General features: G+C 41.1%; 1 protein-coding gene across 5 annotated transcripts in view; it reads right to left on the reverse strand.

Annotated features, from left to right (window-relative positions):
* Positions 1 to 24,192, reverse strand: part of LOC139750980 (uncharacterized) — a 96,349-nt gene that overhangs the window by 25,535 nt on the left and 46,622 nt on the right. For 3 of the 5 annotated variants that reach the window (XM_071665983.1, XM_071665985.1, XM_071665986.1), the window contains exon 11: positions 14,083 to 14,133. The exons of the other annotated variants lie outside the window; for them this stretch is intronic. In XM_071665983.1, the coding sequence (XP_071522084.1) occupies positions 14,083 to 14,133 (51 nt within the window). The remainder of the gene's footprint in view (positions 1 to 14,082; positions 14,134 to 24,192) is intronic. 5 annotated transcript variants of the gene reach the window in all.

Raw genomic sequence — 24,192 nt, forward strand, 5'->3', positions numbered from 1 at the left:
GGTGGGGGAGGGGGCGAAAATCCTGGGGGCCTTGAAGAATGTGTGGAAGTCGAGAACATTATCTCGGAAAGCAAAAATGGGTATGTTTGAAGGAATAGTGGTTCCAACAATGTTGTATGGTTGCGAGGCGTGGGCTATGGATAGAGTTGTGCGCAGGAGGATGGATGTGCTGGAAATGAGATGTTTGAGGACAATGTGTGGTGTGAGGTGGTTTGATCGAGTGAGTAACGTAAGGGTAAGAGAGATGTGTGGAAATAAAAAGAGCGTGGTTGAGAGAGCAGAAGAGGGTGTTTTGAAGTGGTTTGGGCACATGGAGAGGATGAGTGAGGAAAGATTGACCAAGAGGATATATGTGTCGGAGGTGGAGGGAACAAGGAGAAGAGGGAGACCAAATTGGAGGTGGAAAGATGGAGTGAAAAAGATTTTGTGTGATCGGGGCCTGAACATGCAGGAGGGTGAAAGGAGGGCAAGGAATAGAGTGAATTGGAGCGATGTGGTATACCGGGGTTGACGTGCTGTCAGTGGATTGAAGCAAGGCATGTGAAGCGTCTGGGGTAAACCATGGAAAGCTGTGTAGGTATGTATATTTGCGTGTGTGGACGTATGTATATACATGTGTAGGGGGGGGGTTGGGCCATTTCTTTCGTCTGTTTCCTTGCGCTACCTCGCAAACGCGGGAGACAGCGACAAAGTATAATAAATAAATAAATATATATATATATATATATATATATATATATATATATATATATATTCTTTCTTTCTTTTACACTATTCGCCATTTCCCGCGTTAGCGAGGTAGCGTTAAGAACAGAGGACTGGGCCTTTTTTGGAATATCCTCACCTGGCCCCCTCTGTTCCTTCTTTTGAAGAAAAAAAAAACAAAAAAAAACAAGGAAACAGACGAAAGAAATGGCCCAACCCACCCCCATACACATGTATATGCATACACGTCCACACACACAAATATACATACCCATACATCTCAATGTACACATATATATACACACACAGACACATACATATATACACATGCACACAATTCACACTGTCTGCGTGTGTATATATATGTATACATTGAGATGTATAGGTATGTATATGTGCATGTGTGGACATGTATGTATATACATGTGTATGTGGGTGGGTTGAGCCATTCTTTCGTCTGTTTCCTTGCGCTACCTCGCTAACGCGGGAGACAGCGACAAAGTATAATACATAAATATAAAAATAACAGATATATTCTATTATACTTTGCCACTTCCCTTGATTTAACAGACCCAATTTCAAAAAATTCTAAAATCTCAAATGCCGCAACATGTGCATTTCATTTTTTTTTTTTTTTTTTTTTTTTATACTTTGTCGCTGTCTCCCGCGTTTGCGAGGTAGCGCAAGGAAACAGACGAAAGAAATGGCCCAACCCCCCCCATACACATGTACATACACACGTCCACACACACAAATATACATACCTACACAGCTTTCCATGGTTTACCCCGGACGCTTCACATGCCTTGATTCAATCCACTGACAGCACGTCAACCCCTGTATACCACATCGCTCCAATTCACTCTATTCCTTGCCCTCCTTTCACCCTCCTGCATGTTCAGGCCCCGATCACACAAAATCTTTTTCACTCCATCTTTCCACCTCCAATTTGGTCTCCCTCTTCTCCTCGTTCCCTCCACCTCCGACACATATATCCTCTTGGTCAATCTTTCCTCACTCATTCTCTCCATGTGCCCAAACCATTTTAAAACACCCTCTTCTGCTCTCTCAACCACGCTCTTTTTATTTCCACACATCTCTCTTACCCTTACGTTACTTACTCGATCAAACCACCTCACACCACACATTGTCCTCAAACATCTCATTTCCAGCACATCCATCCTCCTGCGCACAACTCTATCCATAGCCCATGCCTCGCAACCATACAACATTGTTGGAACTACTATTCCTTCAAACATACCCATTTTTGCTTTCCGGGATAATGTTCTCGACTTCCACACATTTTTCAAGGCTCCCAAAATTTTCGCCCCCTCCCCCACCCTATGATCCACTTCCGCTTCCATGGTTCCATCCGCTGACAGATCCACTCCCAGATATCTAAAACACTTCACTTCCTCCAGTTTTTCACCATTCAAACTCACCTCCCAATTGACTTGACCCTCAACCCTACTGTACCTAATAACCCTGGGGGTTTGGGGATTAAGAATATTTCCCCACGTTTTCCCTGCGTGTCGGAAGGCGACAAAAAGGGGAGGGAGGGGGGGGCTGGAAATCCTCCCCCCCTTTTTTTTTTTTAAATTTTCCCAAAAAAAAGGAACAGAGGGGGCCGGTGAGGATATTCCAAAAAAGGCCCAGTCCTCTGTTTTTAAACCCGGCTACCTCGCTAAGCGGGAAATGGCGAATATTTTGAAAGAAAAAATATATATTATAAAATATATTTTAATATATATATATATATTATAAATATATAAAATATATATTTTATATATATATATTATATAATTAACCCCCTGGGGATGGGGGTTTTTTAAGGATACTTCCCACGTTTTCCCCCCTGCGTGTCGTAGAAGGCACTAAAAGGGGAGGGAGCGGGGGGCTGGAAACCCTCCCCCCCTCGTTTTTTTTTTTTTTTCCCTTTTTCCAAAAAAAGGGGAACAGGGGGGGGCCAGGTGAGGATATTCCAAAAAAGGCCCAGTCCTCTGTTTTTTAAAACGCTACCTCCTAACCGGGAAATGGGCCGAAGAAAAAACAAGAGAGGCAAGTGTTTTTGGGAGCAGCGGGAATGGGGTGGTTAGGGGTTTTTTTGATGCACGGGGACCGGGTCAAGTAAAGGGGTTTGGTTTGAATGAAAGGTGAGAAATGTGGCATTGAGGGAAAAATTTGGTATACATGGGGTGTTCAGTGTTGTAAATGGAAATGGTGAAGAGCTTGTAGATTTATGTGCTGAAAAAAAGGCTGATGAAATTTGGGAAAAACCTGGTTTAAAAGCGAGATATACATTAAATATACCATGTAAGTAGGGGAGATGGCCCCGGGCGGTTTTTGGATTAAGTGTTAATTGACAGGGGGGCGAAAAGAGGGACTTTTTTTGTTAAAGTGCTGAGGGGGTGCAATGGAGGGGTTTTGATCATTTTCTTGTGGAGGGTAAGGGGGAAAGTTTTAAGGGGGTTTTTAGAAAAAAAAGGGTGAAAAGTTGGGGGGGAAGAGGGTGGTGAGAAATAATGAGCTTGAGAAGGAGACCTGTTTTGAGGAATTTCCAGGAAAAGACTAGTACAGAAAGGAAAAAGGTGAGAACAATGGAAGTAAGGGGGGTGGGGGGGGAATGGGATGTATTTAGGATTGCGCAAAAGATCTTGTGGCATGAGAAGAGGGGAGGTGGGGATTTGAAAGGGTAGTGGGGTGGTGGGATGAAGAAGTAAAGTATTAGGGAAAGAGAAGAGAGAGGGATTTGGGACGATTTTTTGGGAGGGAAAAAAAAGCAATTGAGTGGGAGATGTATAAAAGAAAGAGACAGGAGGGGCAAAGAAAGGGGCAAGAGGTGAAAAAAAGGGGAAATGAGAGTTGGGGGGAGAGAGTATCATTAAATTTTAGGGAGAATAAAAAGATGTTCTGGAAGGAGGTAAATAAAGTGCGTAAGACAAGGGAGCAAATGGGAACTTCAGTGAAGGGCGCAAATGGGGAGGTGATAACAAGTAGTGGTGATGTGAGAAGGAGATGGAGTGAGTATTTGAAGGTTTGTTGAATGTGTTTGATGATAGAGTGGCAGATATAGGGTGTTTTGGTCGAGGTGGTGTGCAAAGTGAGAGGGTTGGGAAAATGATTTGGTAAACAGAGAAGGGGTTTAGTGAAAGCTTTAGGGAAGATGAAAGCCGGCAAGGCAGCAGGTTGGATGGTATTGCAGTGGAAGTTATTAAAAAAGGGGGTGACTGTATTGTTGACTGGTTGGTAAGGTTATTTAATGTATGTATGACTCATGGTGAGGTGCCTGAGGATTGGCGGAATGTGTGCATAGTGCCATTGTACAAAGGCAAAGGGGATAAGAGTGAGTGCTCAAATTATACAGAGGTATAAGTTTGTTGAGTATTCCTGGTAAATTATATGGGAGGGTATTGATTGAGAGGGTGAAGGCATGTACAAAGCATCAGATTGGGAAGAGCAGTGTGGTTTCAGAAGTGGTAAGAGGATGTGTGGATCGTGTTTGCTTTGAAGAGTGTTTTGGGAGAAATACTTAGAAAAGCAAATGTTTGTATGTAGCATTTATGGATCTGGAGAAGGCATATGATAGAGTTGATAGAGATGCTCTGTGGAAGGTATTAAAAATATATGGTGTGGGAGGAAAGTTGTTAGAAGCAGTGAAAAGTTTTTATCGAGGATGTAAGGCATGTGTACGTGTAGGAAGAGAGGAAGTGATTGGTTCTCAGTGAATGTAGGTTTGCGGCAGGGGTGTGTGATGTCTCCATGGTTGTTTAATTTGTTTATGGATGGGGTTGTTAGGGAGGTAAATGCAAGAGTTTTGGAAAGAGGGGCAAGTATGAAGTCTGTTGGGGATGAGAGAGCTTGGGAAGTGAGTCAGTTGTTGTTCGCTGATGATACAGCGCTGGTGGCTGATTCATGTGAGAAACTGCAGAAGCTGGTGACTGAGTTTGGTAAAGTGTGTGGAAGAAGAAAGTTAAGAGTAAATGTGAATAAGAGCAATGTTATTAAGGTACAGTAGGGTTCAGGGTCAAGTCAATTGGGAGGTGAGTTTGAATGGAGAAAAACTGGAGGAAGTGAAGTGTTTTAGATATCTGGGAGTGGATCTGGCAGCGGATGGAACCATGGAAGCGGAAGTGGATCATAGGGTGGGGGAGGGGGCAAAAATTTCTGGGGGCCTTGAAGAATGTGTGGAAGTCGAGAACATTATCTCGGAAAGCAAAAATGGGTATGTTTGAAGGAATAGTGGTTCCAACAATGTTGTATGGTTGCGAGGCGTGGGCTATGGATAGAGTTGTGCGCAGGGGGATGGATGTGCTGGAAATGAGATGTTTGAGGACAATGTGTGGTGTGAGGTGGTTTGATCGAGTGAGTAACGTAAGGGTAAGAGAGATGTGTGGAAATAAAAAGAGCGTGGTTGAGAGAGCAGAAGAGGGTGTTTTGAAGTGGTTTGGGCACATGGAGGGGAATGAGTGAGGAAAGATTGACCAAGAGGATATATGTGTCGGAGGTGGAGGGAACAAGGAGAAGAGGGAGACCAAATTGGAGGTGGAAAGATGGAGTGAAAAAGATTTGTGTGATCGGGGCCTGAACATGCAGGAGGGTGAAAGGAGGGCAAGGAATAGAGTGAATTGGAGCGATGTGGTATACCGGGTTGACGTGCTGTCAGTGGATTGAAGCAAGGCATGTGAAGCGTCTGGGGTAAACCATGGAAAGCTGTGTAGGTATGTATATTTGCGTGTGTGGACGTATGTATATACATGTGTATAGGGGGGGTTGGGCCATTTCTTTCGTCTGTTTCTTGCGCTACCTCGCAAACGCGGGAGACAGCGACAAAGTATAATAAATAAATAAATAATATATATATATATATATATATATAATATATATATTATATAATATTTCTTTCTTTTTAACTATTCGCCATTTCCCGCGTTAGCGAGGTAGCGTTAAGAACAGAGGACTGGGCCTTTTTGGAATATCCTCACCTGGCCCCCTCTGTTCCTTCTTTTGAAGAAAAAAAAAAAACAAAAAAAAAACAAGGAAACAGACGAAAGAAATGGCCCAACCCACCCCCATACACATGTATTTGCATACACGTCCACACACACAAATATACATACCCATACATATCAATGTACACATATATATACACACACAGACACATACATATATACACATGCACACAATTCACACTGTCTGCGTGTGTATATATATGTATACATTGAGATGTATAGGTATGTATATGTGCATGTGTGGACATGTATGTATATACATGTGTATGTGGGTGGGTTGAGCCATTCTTTCGTCTGTTTCCTTGCGCTACCTCGCTAACGCGGGAGACAGCGACAAAGTATAATACATAAATATAAAAATAACAGATATATTCTATTATACTTTGCCACTTCCCTTGATTTAACAGACCCAATTTCAAAAAATTCTAAAATCTCAAATGCGCAACATGTGCATTTCATTTTTTTTTTTTTTTTTTTTTTTTATACTTTGTCGCTGTCTCCCGCGTTTGCGAGGTAGCGCAAGGAAACAGACGAAAGAAATGGCCCAACCCCCCCCATACACATGTACATACACACGTCCACACACACAAATATACATACCTACACAGCTTTCCATGGTTTACCCCGACGCTTCACATGCCTTGATTCAATCCACTGACAGCACGTCAACCCCTGTATACCACATCGCTCCAATTCACTCTATTCCTTGCCCTCCTTTCACCCTCCTGCATGTTCAGGCCCCGATCACACAAAATCTTTTTCACTCCATCTTTCCACCTCCAATTTGGTCTCCCTCTTCTCCTCGTTCCCTCCACCTCCGACACATATATCCTCTTGGTCAATCTTTCCTCACTCATTCTCTCCATGTGCCCAAACCATTTTAAAACACCCTCTTCTGCTCTCTCAACCACGCTCTTTTTATTTCCACACATCTCTCTTACCCTTACGTTACTTACTCGATCAAACCACCTCACACCACACATTGTCCTCAAACATCTCATTTCCAGCACATCCATCCTCCTGCGCACAACTCTATCCATAGCCCATGCCTCGCAACCATACAACATTGTTGGAACTACTATTCCTTCAAACATACCCATTTTGCTTTCCGGGATAATGTTCTCGACTTCCACACATTTTTCAAGGCTCCCAAAATTTTCGCCCCCTCCCCCACCCTATGATCCACTTCCGCTTCCATGGTTCCATCCGCTGACAGATCCACTCCCAGATATCTAAAACACTTCACTTCCTCCAGTTTTTCACCATTCAAACTCACCTCCCAATTGACTTGACCCTCAACCCTACTGTACCTAATAACCTTGCTCTTATTCACATTTACTCTTAACTTTCTTCTTCCACACACTTTACCAAACTCAGTCACCAGCTTCTGCAGTTTCTCACATGAATCCGCCACCAGCGCTGTATCATCAGCGAACAACAACTGACTCACTTCCCAAGCTCTCTCATCCCCAACAGACTTCATACTTGCCCCTCTTTCCAAGACTCTTGCATTTACCTCCCTAATAACCCCATCCATAAACAAATTAAACAACCATGGAGACATCACACACCCCTGCCGCAAACCTACATTCACTGAGAACCAATCACTTTCCTCTCTTCCTACACGTACACATGCCTTACATCCTCGATAAAAACTTTTCACTGCTTCTAACAACTTGCCTCCCACACCATATATTCTTAATACCTTCCACAGAGCATCTCTATCAACTCTATCATATGCCTTCTCCAGATCCATAAATGCTACATACAAATCCATTTGCATTTCATATCACACTTATTTTTGGTAGCGTGGGGTACATTCGCTTTGTTTGGTCTAAATGTGCCTCAAGCTATCATGGTCAGGTTGCATACAGAAAGTATCTGATATTTCAGAATTGTGACTTTATTCATTAAATAATTTTGAAATCCTTACCAATTGAAATCCTTACCAATTCAAAATGGCATCAAGTGATTGTAAGAGATGCAATGAAAGCAGATAGTCTGTCCTCATTTTATCATAAAGAAGTATCCTTTCAATCTCAGCCTAACTCTTGGCTCCAACTGCCTGGCAAGTGTTCCCATGCTGCCAGGTACCTGCCACCAAACTATCATACCACACACTAAACCCTACACCCCCTCATGAGTGTTTGGTAACTAAATAAGACATTATGTTATAACAAAAGCAAAACTAAAAACAAGAAAACAACAAAGAGAATGAAATCAAAATTTGAGAAAGCATATGGCAAATATATACACTAATCACTGCTCAGCAACAATACACTTCTTTTACATGTGAGCAGAACAAAAATGACATAAATTAGTGTGTTCACTCTTCACAGGAGCCACCACAAACATAATCTTGCAAAAGTTTGGGGCGGTGTCTCACATGGTGAGGGCACCACCGCCTTAGGCTGGGTGGTGCCACAACTAGGGACGAAGCTGCTGCTGGTGGGTACTCCCCTTGACCCATGGGCATCGAGGGGATCAGTGAAACCATGGGAGATAGAAAATATTGGTTTAGCAAAGACAGGCAGCCACTGCCGTCCAGCTTCACTCAGTATTGACTATGTGGCTTCACCTCTACTACCATGCCCGACCTGTCCCACACCTTCAAAGTGATGTCCTGCATGCAGACAGGGTGCCCACGGACAGCTAGTGCAGCGTAGCAGCATCACCTGCTGGGCCGCCCTGCATGCAAGCCTGGCTCACTGCTATGGGCCACTCCCTGTTTCGCAAAGCAGTTCTCCATCGCCAGTTTATCAGATAATGTTGCCAGGGCGCCAGGACACCATCTCGCAACTGTCTTCCTGCTGCTAGCTGTGTGGGTGACTTATCCCCTTCTCTTAGAGGGGTGTTGAGATATTGGAGCATAGCCTGAGTCGCTTTGCTGTTATGCAGGCTACCTCCAACACTCATGCTGCCTCACAAAACCCATTTGGCTGCCTTTACCACTGCTTTGGCACATCCATTGGATTGGGGAACTGGGCTAAGGAGATGCATGCCATGATTCTTCATTTCTGTAGAAAACTTCTCATCTCCTCTCTGTCTTGATTGGTTCCCCTGTCTAAGGTGATTTCATTGGGTATGCCCCATGTCCTGAAGAAGGTGAGCAGCCTAGCCATAACTGGGATTTTCCACATGGGTTCAAATCCCACTCACTGCATCATGTAAGAGGTGCAATGAAAGCAGGTAGTCTGTCCTATCTATATTATAAAGAAGTATCCTTTCATAGGACAGGGAAGGCATCACCTCTATTTCAGTCTGACTCCTGTTCCTATCTATATCATAAAGAAGTATCCCACTTTGGCACATCCACTGGACTGGGGAACTGGGCTAAGGAGATGCACGCCATGATTCTTCATTTCTGTAGAAAACTTCATCTCCTCTCTGTCTTGATTGGTTCCCCTGTCTAAGGTGATTTCATTGGGTATGCCCCATGTCCTGAAGAAGGTGAGCAGCCTAGCCATAACTGGGATTTTCCACATGGGTTCAAATCCCACTCACTGCATCATGTAAGAGGTGCAATGAAAGCAGGTAGTCTGTCCTATCTATATTATAAAGAAGTATCCTTTCATAGGACAGGGAAGGCATCACCTCTATTTCAGTCTGACTCCTGTTCCTATCTATATCATAAAGAAGTATCCTTTTATAAGAGAGGGGAGGCATCACCTCTATCTCAGCCTGACTCCTGCCTCCAACTGCCTGGCGAATGTTCCCACACTGCCGGGTGCCCACCATCCAACTATCATACTACATACTAAATCCTGCAGACAGAGAATCTAAAAGACAGCGTGTGAACTTAAATGGGGAAAAGAAATATGTGACATTCGATTTAATGGACTTTCAGCAGTAACAGGCAACCCTTCCCCCTATTAGTCCATTAAATCATGGGGCATGCAGGGAACAGAGTGAACTGGAACAAGATGGGCAAATTAAGAGCTCTAGCCTTTCCTTGTAACTCACTAACTTAATTCTGGTATCATCTTTGATCCTCTCCTGTGCAACTTTTCTATTTTCTATCTTAGTTTCTTTTGGTGCATGGACCAAACTTGAGAAATTTTGGCCTTATTGTGGATATGAACAGTTTCCTTATCCATATACTTGAGGTCACAGGAGTCAAGAATTCAGGCTGTGGAAATGAGTTATTTGAGAGAAGCATGGGGTATGATGAGATGGGATGAAGAGAGTAATGAAGGGGTGATGGGAAATTTGGTCAAACAGGGAATGCCAAGGGAATGAACTGCGGAGTGGTAAAGTGGGTGAAACGAAATACTTTGAGGTGGTTTGGGCTTGAAGAAAGAATGCAGGATAGAAAGTTTACAAGGAGTACATGATAGTAAGATTAAAGGGGTTTATGTGAGAGGAAAACCACCTGTGGCATGGCGAAACAGATCGGAGGAGTACAGAAGGGAGAGAGAAGGGAAAAGAATGTATGGAATGGTGTAAGTGAGGGAGGCATGTAAGGACAGGGATAACTGGAGACTCATTTGCCATGGCCACCACTTTGATGGGATTTCCTTGAGAAAATAGGCATCAGAGATATAGATAGATAGACATGTGCATAAAAGCAATTCTAATATTTCCTAGAAGACATTTGTTTTCCTCAACTACTCTCCTAAAGTGGAACTTTGGTGACAGGTAAGGGACAACTACTTCCAGGTCTCTCACCTCATGCCAGATTCCCTAGTTAGGAGAAGAGCTGAGGAGACAAACTGTATACTTCTAAACAGCTTTAAAGTAAAAGGACAAGGAAATATTTAGTAAGCTATTCATATCCTATATAATGGAAAAACTAGGTTATGCTTCTCAAGTCTGGTCACAATATCTAAAGAAGAACGATGAGCTAACAGAGAAGGTCCAGGGGAAAGCAACAAAGATGGTACCAAAAAGAGGCTTTAACATTACCCATTTTGGAAAAGAGAAGTGAGGGGTATCCAGATAACAGCTTTTGATTCTTAAAACAAATCAATGATATGGACAGTGAATAGTTCTATGAGAGATGTAAGGATCAAGCAACCAGAAGATATGGAATGAAATTTTGCGTGAAACTTGTAAAAAAAAAAGATGTAAAAAGTACTTTTAGAGTATAAGAGAGGTGGATGAATGGAACAGAATGACTGATAACATGGTCAATACAGACAGCATACATAAATCTATAAAGCTGTACGATAATAGAAAATGTTCAAGAGGTAGGTCCCAAAGAATGTTAAACTCCTTCCCTATACAGTCCAAATTGGTAACTATTAATTGATGATTAAAAAGATTCCTGCAGATTATTTCCTGCTAGATGACATTCATATCATCACCTTCTTCCATTGTGACCCAACCTCAACTTTAAATTTCTCAAGTTGAACTTCACCTACTAAGTATGAGACCAAATTTTGACTATGTCAAGGTTCCCTTGCAAAGATGTAATTTTTCACTTTTCATTATTCTCATGACCTTTGCATCACCTGCAATCATATTCAGATATGAGACCATAACTTCTGATGAGTCATTTACACATATTCTATCCTTTTTGCCTCTGTCATAACCTTTGCATCATCTGCTAACTTATTCTGATGAGGCCATATCATCTGGCAAGTAATTTACATTAATAAAGAAAAGCAATAGTTCCAGAAAAGAATTCTGCAGAACTCTGCTACTGGCCTTGACACATTTCAAGAAATCTCCTCAGTCATGCATCCTTTCTTCCCTTCCATTGTGATAATCTCTCCATCAAATTAGTCTTCCCCTTATCCCTGTTATTCCAGCTACTTAATCAGCCTCCTACACAAAACAGTCAAATGCTTTCTGGCATGTAAATGCATTTGTCAGCATAACAAGGGTTACAGTCCCTAGGATAAGCAGTGTGGGCCTGGAGGGGTTGTCCTAGGAATGAACAATGTGAGTTTGGGGGTAGTCCGTGGTATAAACAGTGTCCATACAAAAAGAAGAAAAAAAAAAAAAAGAAAAACCTTGTCCACTTCCCTATACATTTTCAAAGACAATGTCACACTCATATTCAAATAATCTATCATCTCTTCTTTGGCCTGGATTCCTAATCTGCAGATGTCTGGGCACAGAACTGAAAGGTTCTTGAAGTATTCTAAGTCCATGTTTTGGGTCTACAGTTTTTTGATCTCCTGAATGAGGTGAGACAATGATGAGGCATTGTAAGAAGAAGCCCCCAGATCATGCTGTGCTGAGCACCCAGTGCATCTACAAATCTAACGTACATCCACATTTTCTTGCTTCCAGAAGGAAAGTTCGGGGTTCCTTCTCCTCAGAAAGGTAAGAGCCAACAACACTGAAGCACAGATGAAAGAAATACAGCACCCAATGGCAAAATTCCCAATGTGAAGTTCCTGCCAAACCATTAGAAACACTAGTCTCAACAACCAGATGTTAAGATGCTTTTACCCACAATAAGCCTTAACCATGTATTGCCTCTGAAAGTATACAGGGGGGGGGGGGGGTTTACAATCTTTTTGCAGATGCCGTAGCAGGGTAGGCCTAGGGGGGGTAGTCCTGGGACAGTCCTTGGAATGAGCAGGGAAAGCCTGGAGGGGAAGTTTCTAGGATAAGCATGGCAAGCCTGAACGGGAAGTCCATGGAATGGGTAGGGAGGAGGGAGAACCTGGAAGGCAGCCCTTGGAATGAGCAGGGCTGGCTTGAAGGGGCAGTCCCTGGAATCAGTGGGGAGCCCCTCCATTTTTTAATATGGCATCTGTCTCTTTGTCAGCACCACTGCCCAATGATAATGAAAGCCAGAAACTGGAAACTTTATATGCATACAAAGGGGACCTTAAGGGTGTCCCCTTGGTATGATTTTTAAAATTTGGTGAGAATTAAAGTCCATTCTATTAACAGCAAAATGCAGAAGACTTCAAATTTGGAGAAAATCAAAGTACATTCTTTTAATAGCAAAATGTAGAAGACAGGTACAGTACAGGAAAATCAAAATGATTTCAGCCAGGGAAAAGCCAGGCACTTTGGCTGGTATGTATGCATGCATTATAACTTTTTATAAGTATATATATATATATATATATATATATATATATATATATATATATATATATGCTGTTTTTTTAATTTTTTTTTAATTTTCCAAAAGAAGGAACAGAGAAGAGGTCCAGGTGAGGATGTTCCCTCAAAGGCCCAGTCCTCTGTTCTTAACGCTACCTCGCTATCGCGGGAAATAGCGAATAGTATGAAAAAAAAAAAAAAAAAAATATATATTATATATATTTTTTTTTTTTTACTTTGTCGCTGTCTCCCGCGTTTGCGAGGTAGCGCAAGGAAACAGACGAAAGAAATGGCCCAACCCCCGCCCCCATACACATGTATATACATACGTCCACACACGCAAATATACATACCTACACAGCTTTCCATGGTTTACCCCAGACGCTTCACATGCCTTGATTCAATCCACTGACAGCACGTTAACCCCGGTATACCACATCGCTCCAATTCACTCTATTCCTTGCCCTCCTTTCACCCTCCTGCATGTTCAGGCCCCGATCACACAAAATCTTTTTCACTCCATCTTTCCACCTCCAATTTGGTCTCCCTCTTCTCCTCGTTCCCTCCACCTCCGACACATATATCCTCTTGGTCAATCTTTCCTCACTCATTCTCTCCATGTGCCCAAACCACTTCAAAACACCCTCTTCTGCTCTCTCAACCACGCTCTTTTTATTTCCACACATCTCTCTTACCCTTACGTTACTCACTCGATCAAACCACCTCACACCACACATTGTCCTCAAACATCTCATTTCCAGCACATCCATCCTCCTGTGCACAACTCTATCCATAGCCCACGCCTCGCAACCATACAACATTGTTGGAACCACTATTCCTTCAAACATACCCATTTTTGCTTTCCGAGATAATGTTCTCGACTTCCACACAGTCTTCATATATATATATATATATATACACACAGGTGTCTGTTTTATCTGGAAAAAATACCTAGTAATTTACTGATTACCAACATAAACTTTATTATGTATTTTATCAACATACAACGAGAAGCAACACTGAAATAAGCTGACAATAATCAGAGAAAAAAATTAAAAGCATTATTCTACCCGAGATGCAATAGTGATACATCACAAAATATGCATAGCACCATTAACTACACAAGCTAATACCAAAACAACTTTGCTTACATTTACACTTTTGTCAGGCCAGTACTGTACATCTAATGGCTACGGGAGCACAGCTGATCTACTGTTTTCCATGTTTTGATGGTTAAATAATATCTCACCATGAGAACAACCAAGACACCAAATAAGTAAATGCATGTAGCTATAAACTTACAGTAATCTAAATTATTGATGTTAAACTTTGTAATCAAATGAGGTTAATATCATACCTGACATGATGGTGCCGTGTTAAATGCGTATCATCATACGCAGTGTGCGTCCTTCAAATAAGGGAGATCTATGTTAAAATTCAATCTAAATAAACAAACAGAGTCTTTACAAAGACTACAGCACATATTTCTAAAGTTTATCAGTGGGTAGAGAGGTAAATCCATAAAGCAACTTTCCCCTCCAAACAACAACAGACCCTCAAAAGCATTCACAGACGCATGAAGGTGCCCTTGACCCCTACAAATATATATCCCAAGCAGAGTTAAGTACCTAGGATTACAAACAAAAGTAAAAAATATATACAGTACACAATAACCAAATTTTCAACAGAAAAGCAACTCATTTCTTAAATAAAATGTTTGGCTGCGTGCAATTCCATAAGCTGTATTAGCTACAGCAAGTCAGAGAGGCTTATATCATTCCTATTCAAACTACTATTCATCTGTACTTATCGTCTTACGTACTTTTATGCAGATTCAAACAAAGCTATTCTGTATATGTTAAATAAAACTCGTCCCAGCTGCTGAAGTCAAGACCAGATTTTGCACTAATATTTTAGATAAAGAATGATAATATGTTGGCTTTTAATGATTTCATACAATTTAACTGTAACATTAAAGTAAAACATTGTACATAAATATAATCAACAACAACTACTACAAATGATGCTCTGGTATGCAACAAAACTTATATGGTGAATGGGTAGGGAAAATTGTGTATAACATGGCACTAGCATATTCTGGGATGATCCAGAGATTGCATAAAGCTTTAGTTTACTTCTAAATGTCTGATGAATTAATTTCTTCATCAACAATAATGAATAATTAAATACCTTATTTGGAAAGTTGAATAAGATGAAACTGTTGCTGTTACATACAACAAACATTTCACTTTGCTAATGGTTTCCAGAAAAAGACAATTGAGATGAGGTTTGTAAACACACATACAAAAATACATACTAACAGAAAAGAAAAATAAACATACAAACATGAAAAATTCCAGCCCTCCATTTCATACCCACATCTATACATTCCAAACACAAAGACACTCATATACACAAACATACACACTTTTACAGTATCACAGGACATCAATACATTCCAAACACAAAGACACTCATATACACAAACATACACACTTTTACAGTATCACAGGACAGTACAGCACTGGATGAATGGAATAAGCTATGTAATGAAACCATGAATGGAGACAGGATAAAATTTTTAAATTTGTACAACAGACGATAAAGTTTCAGAGATGGGATCTGACGTGTAGAACTACCTCCCCATACTGTACAAATGGGTGCTTTCACCAACCCACACAAGAAAACCTAAGTGTGAACGGTATCTTTCTGCTACTGTGTGATGCTGATGACAAACCTTGATTCATTTACCTCTACTTTTCTTTGTATAATTCTCTATATCTATCAGTCTGTAATGACATGGGGGCAGATCTAGAAAATATCATTCATCTGTGCAAGAGAAACTATAATCATACATAACAATGTCATGTTAAATTCTGTATATCTGCATAGTCAAATGATACCCTGAGGAGGAATTGTTAAGAGATTCCTACAGTCTGTCAATATCCCAGGAATGAAGATGTCAAACTGTTTAAAAAGGAAACTAAGACAGTGAAGGTCGACCAATGATAATCAAGAAGATTTGGGATTGGTATGTGGAGAGTTACAGTCTCTGTTAAACACTGAGAGTATTCAGGCTGTCATGTCACCGTTCCAATACTAATGTACATAAGATATAACAAAAAGAGGCATTTGTTTTGTCCTATGTCCTGCCATGAGAAGTGAAAAAAAGATATTTGGCTTTAACACGTACATAATACATACAAAGTATGACAAAATATGAGTTTTCCATCATTCAGCACATATGAGAAATAGCACTAGTAAAAAATAATTCTTCCCAATCGATATGCAAATCTCAATAATACTATGCCCCAAAATCTACTCAGTATGTCAACTCCACATTGGGTATGTAAATAGTTTTTATTGTGTATTGCTCTTGCATTACCATGTTAACAAAAATGTGTCCATAAACAGTGACCAACAAATACATGCAAGGGTGATGATTTATTTATCATACTTAATCGTAATCTCCTGCGTTAGCGAGGTAGTGCAAGGAAAGAGATGAGAGAAATGGCCCAAACCACCCACATACACATGTATATTCATAAACACCCACACACGCACATATATATACCTATACATTTCAACATTTATTTATTCTTATTTATTTTGCTTTGTTGCTGTCTCCCGCGTTAGCGAGGTAGCGCAAGGAAACAGACGAAAGAATGGCCCAACCCGCCCACATACACATGTATATATATACACGTCCAAACACGCAAATATACATACCTATACATCTCAATGTACACATATATATACACACACAGACATATACATATATACACATGTACATAATTCATACCGTCTGCCTTTATTTGTTCCCATCGCCACCCCGCCACACATGGAATAACAACCCCCTCCCCCATCACGTGTGCGAGGTAGCGCTAGGAAAAGACACCAAAGGCCCCATTCGTTCACACTCAGTCTCTAGCTGTCATGTAATAATGCACCAAAACCACAGCTCCCTTTCCACATCCAGGCCCCACACACTTTCCATGGTTTACCCCAGACGCTTCACATGCCCTGGTTCAATCCACTGACAGCACGTCAACCCCGGTATACCACATCGTTCCAATTCACTCTATTCCTTGCACGCCTTTCACCCTCCTGCATGTTCAGGCCCTGATCACTCAAAATCTTTTTCACTCCATCTTTCCACCTCCAATTTGGTCTCCCACTTCTCCTCGTTCCCTCCATCTCTGACACATATATCCTCTTGGTCAATCTTTCCTCACTCATTCTCTCCATGTGACCAAACCATTTCAAAACACCCTCTTCTGCTCTCTCAACCACACTCTTTTTATTTCCACACATCTCTCTTACCTTTACATTACTTACTCGATCAAACCACCTCACACCACATATTGTCCTCAAACATCTTATTTCCAGCACATCCACCCTCCTGCGCACAACTCTTATCCATAGCCTACGCCTCGCAACCATACAACATTGTTGGAACCACTATTCCTTCAAACATACCCATTTTTGCTTTCCGACATATACATACATATACATACACAGACATATTCATATATTCACATGTACATATTCATACTTACTGCCTTCATCCATTCCCACTGGCACCTCACCACACATGAAACAGCAGCCCCCCCCAAGGTAGCGCTAGGAAAAGACAAAAAAGGCCACATTCATTCACACTCAGTCTAGCTCTCATGTGTAATACACTGAAGCCACAGCTCCCTTTCCACATCCAGGCCCCACAACACTTTCCATGGTTTGCCCCAGACACTTTAAATGCCCTAGTTCAATCCATTGACAGCACATCCACCCCAGTATATCACATCGTTCCAATTCACTCTATTCCTTGCATGCCTTTCACCCTCCTGTATGTTCAGGCCCCAATTGCTCAAAATCTTTTTCACTCCATCCTTCCTCCTCCAATTTGGTCTCCTGCTCCTCCTCGTTCCCTCTACCTCTGACACATATATCCTCTTTGTCAATCTTTCCTCACTCATTCTCTCCATGTGACCAAACCATTTCAACACACCCTCTTCTGCTCTCTCAACCACACTCTTTTTATCACCACACATCTCTCTTACCCTTTCATTATTTACTCAATCAAATCACCTCACACCACATATTGTCCTCAAACATTTCATTTCAAACACATCCACCCTCCACACTACCCTATCTATATCCCATGCCTCACAACCATATAACATTGTTGGAACCACTCTTCCTTCAAAGATACCCAGTTTTGCTCTCCAAGATAACGTTCTCGCCTTCCACATATTCTTCAATGCTCCCAGAACCTTTGCCCCCTTCCCCACCCTGTGACTCACTTCTGCTTCCATCTGCTGCTAAATCCACTCCCAGATATCTAAAACACATCACTTCCTCCAGTTTTTCTCCATTCAAACTTACTTCCCAATTAACTTGCCCCTCAACCCTACTGATCCTTGCTCTTATTCACAATTACTGTCAGCTTTCTTCTTTCACACACTTTACCAAAATCAGTCACCAACTTTTGCAGTTTCTCACCCAAATCAGCCACCAGCACGCTATCATCAGCAAACAACAACTGACACTTCCCAAGCTCTCTCATCCACAAAAGATTGCATACTTGCCCCTCTCTCCAAAACTCTTGCATTCACCTCCCTAACAACCCCATCCATAAACAAATTAAACAACCATGGAGGCATCACGCACCCCTGCCGCAAACCAACATTCCCTGGGAACCAGTCACTTTCCTCTCTTCCTACTCGTATACATGCATTACATCCTTGGTGAAAAATTTTCAATGCTTCTAACAACTTACCTCCCACACCATATACTCTTAATATCTTCCACAAAGCATCTCTATCAACCCTATCACTACCAGCCCCCTCCCCATTAGCCCCCTTCACCAATGTTTCCATTTGTTCTCTTGTCTTACGCATTTACGCAACAGTGATGATATACAATAATATTCCAATAAAGCCAAGTATGATGGCATAACATAAAACTGTATACCTGCACATTATGTTTATCCATAATTTTTTTCCATACTTGAACACTCTCCCACATTAGCAAGGCAGTGCTAGGAACAGGCAAAGAAAGGGTGCAATCACTCACATCCCTTTTCCAGCTCTTATGTGTAATGCACCAAATCCACAGCAACCTATTCACAACCAGGCCTCACAGACCTTTCCATTTTCCCCTGCAACTTCATGTGCACTGGTCCTCTCTACATTTCAATTCACTTATTCTGCACATGCCTTTCACCCTCCAGCATGTTTAGGCCCCAATCATGGAAAACGTTTTACACTTCATCCTTCCACTCCAATTTGGTGTCCCTCTCCTCCTCGACCCTCCATTTCTGACATACATATCCTCTTTGTCAACCTCTTCTTGCTCATTCTCTCCATCTGTCCAAACTATTTCAGTACACACTCTTCACCTCTCTCAACCACACTCATTTCATACCACACCTCTCTCTTACCCTCTTATTATTTACTCATTCAAACCACCTCACACAACATACTTATCCAAGACATATATATTTTCATGAAAGAAAATATAACTATCAAACAAATCATAAGATCAAATATAAATAAAAAGCTCCACCAAGGTGAGAGAGTGAGAGCAGTAGCTAAGGAATTGTGGTGATTGAGGATTTCATTTCCAAATCATCCATCCTCTTCAGTAATATTGTATTTTGGGCCTTTGGCCAATATGTCCACACCACACAATCTATCTATGGATCTCTCGATATCTCTGATGCCTGTTCCTTTCAGTAACTTCCTCATGGGGGTGGCCATGGAAAAAGGGTCTCTGTCTATTTATATCACTGAAGCCTGTTCCCATGGGGGTGGCCATGGCAACAGTCTCCATAACTAGTGACTTCAGTGCTACTTCCTAGCCTTAAGCACTGTGAAAGTTGAGGCCCCTACCATATACCTTTACCTAATGTTTCTGCCAAATGCTCCAGTGTATAAGTTCCTACCCACTTCTTCTTTTGCTCCTACCATTTTGCCGAAAGGCAAGCTAGCGCTCGCATCAGGAAAATCTACAGTTATTAAGAATGAGCCGTGTAAGTCAAGTTTTGTCAAGTGTTATGTATGATATGGAGAAATTGTAAGCTTAATGACAGAATGCCAGTAGTCCAATGGTGGGTGAGGCAGAAAGAAAGACAGCTACCTGGGGTTGAAGGAGTGCAATATGACAACCACTGGAGCATCTTTCATAAAGCATCTCTATCACCGCCATCATATGCTTTTCCAGATCCATACATAACACATACAAATCTCTCTTTCTCCAAGCACTTGCCACATAAGTTCTTCAGAGCATGCACCTGCTCCCCACATCCTATACCACTCCTGAAGCCAGTGTACCTCCCCAACCTAATGTTCTGTAAATGCAACCACTGTCTTAATCACCACTCTCCCACATTACATATATTCAACAAACTAATATCTTTGTAATTGCCTTTATACTAGTATTCCACTAGTCCTCTAATTCAAGCATTCACTTTTGCCCATACTACCTATACAGGCATTCCACTAGTCCTCAAGTACCTCACCTTAAACCATCCATACAATGAAAATCCTGGAAGACCAACTCATAACACTGTCACCCCCTTACTTGAGACACTCTACTCTAATGCCACCCAGTCCAGCCATTACGTCACACTTCATCTTAAGCAAGGCTTTCATCCCCTCTTCTCTTCACCTAACAATTTGCACAGCTGTCTCACTCTGCATTTGTCCATATCCCCAATAACCCACATCTGCAAGCTCACCATCTGACAAATTCATCAATCCCTCAGAATACTTACTCTTCCTCTTTACCTCTTCTTTGTCTGCTATCATTTACCCATCAGCTCCTCTTGAAAATGCTCCCATTGGCTCTCTCGTTCTCCTTATACTATCCATCTCCTAAAATGTTTTCTTATTCTACCTGAGGTTTACTGAAACTTGTAAACAATCTCTCATCTGTCCTCTTTTTCAGCCTATGGACCTTCCATTTGACCTCCTACCACTTTCTCTTGCAAATTTCCCAATCACTAAGACTCCTTCTCTGCAGGTATTTTCTCTTTCACTAGTAACTGAACTTCATCCTTGCACTGAATATCATTTTTCAAACACCCTAATCCTATCTACTTCATGACACACTTCACTTGCACATGTAAAGCCTTTCATTCCTTGCTCAAGCTGGTTGTTTTGTTTACTTTCACCTTATGCCCATCTTCATTCAATCTATCAAAGCATATTCATACAAAAACCACTTTAACAAGATCACTCACTTTCACCAAACTCTTTCCATCCATATCATTTTCTACATAACATCTATAAACCTAATAGCTGCCCTTCTCAGCACATTTACATTCAAGTTTCTCCTTAGCTCAATAATGAAATCTTCCCATTAATGACATCATCATGGCTGAATTATTTCATAATTGAGAGGTTAGGCTGTAATCACATGTCACTACTGTACAGGGATGGAGCTTTACACTTGTGGGGCATCATCTCTACTATCACACAAATATCTACATTAACCACGTCCCTAGAAAATCTATTCCACTCATCCACCACTTTTATACTATAAAAGTACTTCATATCTTTTTCATCAAGCTTCTTAATTTCATGTTATGTCCTCTCATTGCTATATTCCTACATCTCTCGAAGAACCTTTCACTGTCCAAGTCACTGATCAGTTTTAAAACCTTCAAGATTATAATTAGGTCACCCCATACTCTTCTCTCTTCAATGGAAGGGAAATTTAAAGCCTTTAGCCTTTCCCTGTAACTTACCTCTCTTAACTCTGGTGTTGTTTTTGCTACCCTCATCTGGACCTTCTCTATTAGCTCTGTACTTCTTTAGGTGCTGTATCCACACTTGAATAGCATTCATAGCTTTGGCCTTTTGTAAAAATGAAGAGTTTGCAAAGTAATTTCTTATACTCAAAAGCTATTGTTATATCTGCAAGTAGACAGTCTGTTTCCTTAACTATCCTCCAACTCTTGGACTCTTGCAATAGGTTAGGAATGATACCGACTCCAAGGTCCTTTTCACACAGAATCTTGATGCTTGTTTCCTGCTTGATAATAATCATACTAAGGCCTTTCACTTTCAACGATCCTCATTACTTTACATCTGCTTAGGTTGACTTTCATAAACCACGAACCAGACTAACTTTAAGAGTCACTAGTTCCCCTTATAAGTTGATGCTTTCTATTTCCCTCACAACCTTTCCATCTGCAAACACATTTTGGTTGGAGTCCATACCTTCACAGGGAGGTCAATAACACAGATCATCTTATATCATCCTGGTGATTCAGCTTGTTAATCAGCCTCCAATACGGTTAGTGTCAAATGCTTTCTGACAGTCTAGATGCAAACAACCATCCAGCTTTCCCTTTTGTCAATGACCAAGTAGAATGTATGTACATACATATGTTTATAAGTATGTATATGTACCGTACACTTAACAAACAGCAGCACAAAATGTTGTCTTACTGTGCACAAACAAACTTTTCTACTTCATAAAGAAACAAAACATCATGGAACTCAATGCCATTGGTATCAGAAACAGAAATATTCAACCAAATCTGAGAAAACATTCACATAGCCCTCATCCAAGAAACAAGACTTGAATCCAAATCCCCTTTCTCATCTTTCTACAATGACACAACAGTATGAAAAAACAGACAAGAAGATTAAGGTGGAGGACTCAGAACATTTGCCCACCAAACCATACCAGTCCCCAACACTAATGACAAAAAACAGCTCAGACAATGAAACCATGCTGGAAGTATAATTCATAAGAATAAACTTCACAGCATTAACTAAGACATATCCAACATTTACATACTTTCCCCCCACAACACATACTTCCCAATAGCAAAACCAATCCAGCATATCTAACACTTGTCACTGCAGAGATTTCAATGCCTACCATTCCACGACTCAGTACTTACATGCACGATCCCTGAGGTGGACTACTCCTACACCAATTGTAACCTCTTAGTATTCTCAACCTACACAACCAGCCAACCAGACTCCCAAAGCAACCCCTACATCAGCTGACTTCACCAGACAACACCTTCTACTCACCAGCCTTACACACACAGACTGCCTTGGGTATGCTCAACAAACTGTCCTTGGACATCAAACCCATCCTGCTTGTGTATGATGTCCAATCCGAAAACATAAAAACTACAGGAAGCAGACTGGCCAGTTTTCACATTCTACATTGAAAAAACTCCAAAACTTCAATAAAGGTGATTTTCCATCCCTAGATCATGCAATCTCACACTTCAGTAACATCTCCAATCAAGTTAGTAAACAGCACATACCACAAGGGTATAGAAAAAAATACAACCCAAACATCTCCCCACGAGTTAAACACCTCATAAAGCAAAGAAACCAGCTTAGTCAGAACCACTTATCATTAAAAGACATCAGATAGCAAATCCACATTTTAAGTAATACCATCAAGTAGCCAGGCCTTGAGGTGGGCTTTTGTAAGCAATTGGAGGGAAAAAAATGAAAGACAAATGAAAATTGGTACTTCAACACAATGAACCAAAAGATCCACAGCAACTATCTCTGGAGCATGTTAAAGAAGATCCACACTTACTGTACCAGCCCTAACTCATGAAACACTCCTAACCTATTCCAATGAAATCCCCTCTAATAGAAAATACAAAAGTGAAACTGCTCAAAAAAATCAGCCACATACTAACTCACACCTAAAAGGAAAGTCATGAAATACCTACCTAAATCCATCCAGAATAACTGCCCACCATCTCTTCACTCCCTGTGATACAAGCAATGTACTGAAAACCTTTCAGAAATCTTATGCTATGAGCCCTGATAATATATCAAACTTTAATATAAAACACTGCTGTACAAAAGTGTGTGAATGTGTTGAATCTGAAATGTTTGAGGATAATATGTAGTGTTAGGGGGGATGATCGAGGAACTAATGATAAAAGGGAGCTGAAGAGGTAGCACTGAAATGGTTTGAACATATGAAGAAATTAAATAAGAAGTTGACAAAAAGGATATATGTCAGGAGTGGAGGGGTCAAGGAGAAGAGAGGAGACCAAATTAGAGATGGAAGGGTGGAGTGAATAAGATTCTGAGTGTTTTGGGCCTTGACATGTAGGAGGATGAAAGGAATGGACACAGTAAAGGGGACTAGACAAGTGTGGTACACAGAGTAAAATGTGCTGCAAATGGACTAAACCAGGGTATAGGAAGCAAGTGGGTAAACCATGTTTGAGGTAAGAGGGGCCTGGTTAAGGGTATGGGGCTGCAGTTTTCGTGCATTAAATACTACAAGAGAATGGGTGTGAGCAAATGAGGCATTTTCCTCATCTGTCCCTGAAGATAATTCACTATTGCAGGAAAAAGAGGGAGAAAGAATTTTACCTCAGTATTTCCTGCATGTCATAGAAGATGATTAAGAGCAGTGTGAGTGTGGGGCTGGAAACCCTATTCTTGTATTTCAATTTCTCTGT

This window comes from Panulirus ornatus, chromosome 10 (assembly GCF_036320965.1).
Source record: "Panulirus ornatus isolate Po-2019 chromosome 10, ASM3632096v1, whole genome shotgun sequence".
In the NCBI taxonomy this organism is placed as follows: domain Eukaryota; kingdom Metazoa; phylum Arthropoda; class Malacostraca; order Decapoda; family Palinuridae; genus Panulirus; species Panulirus ornatus.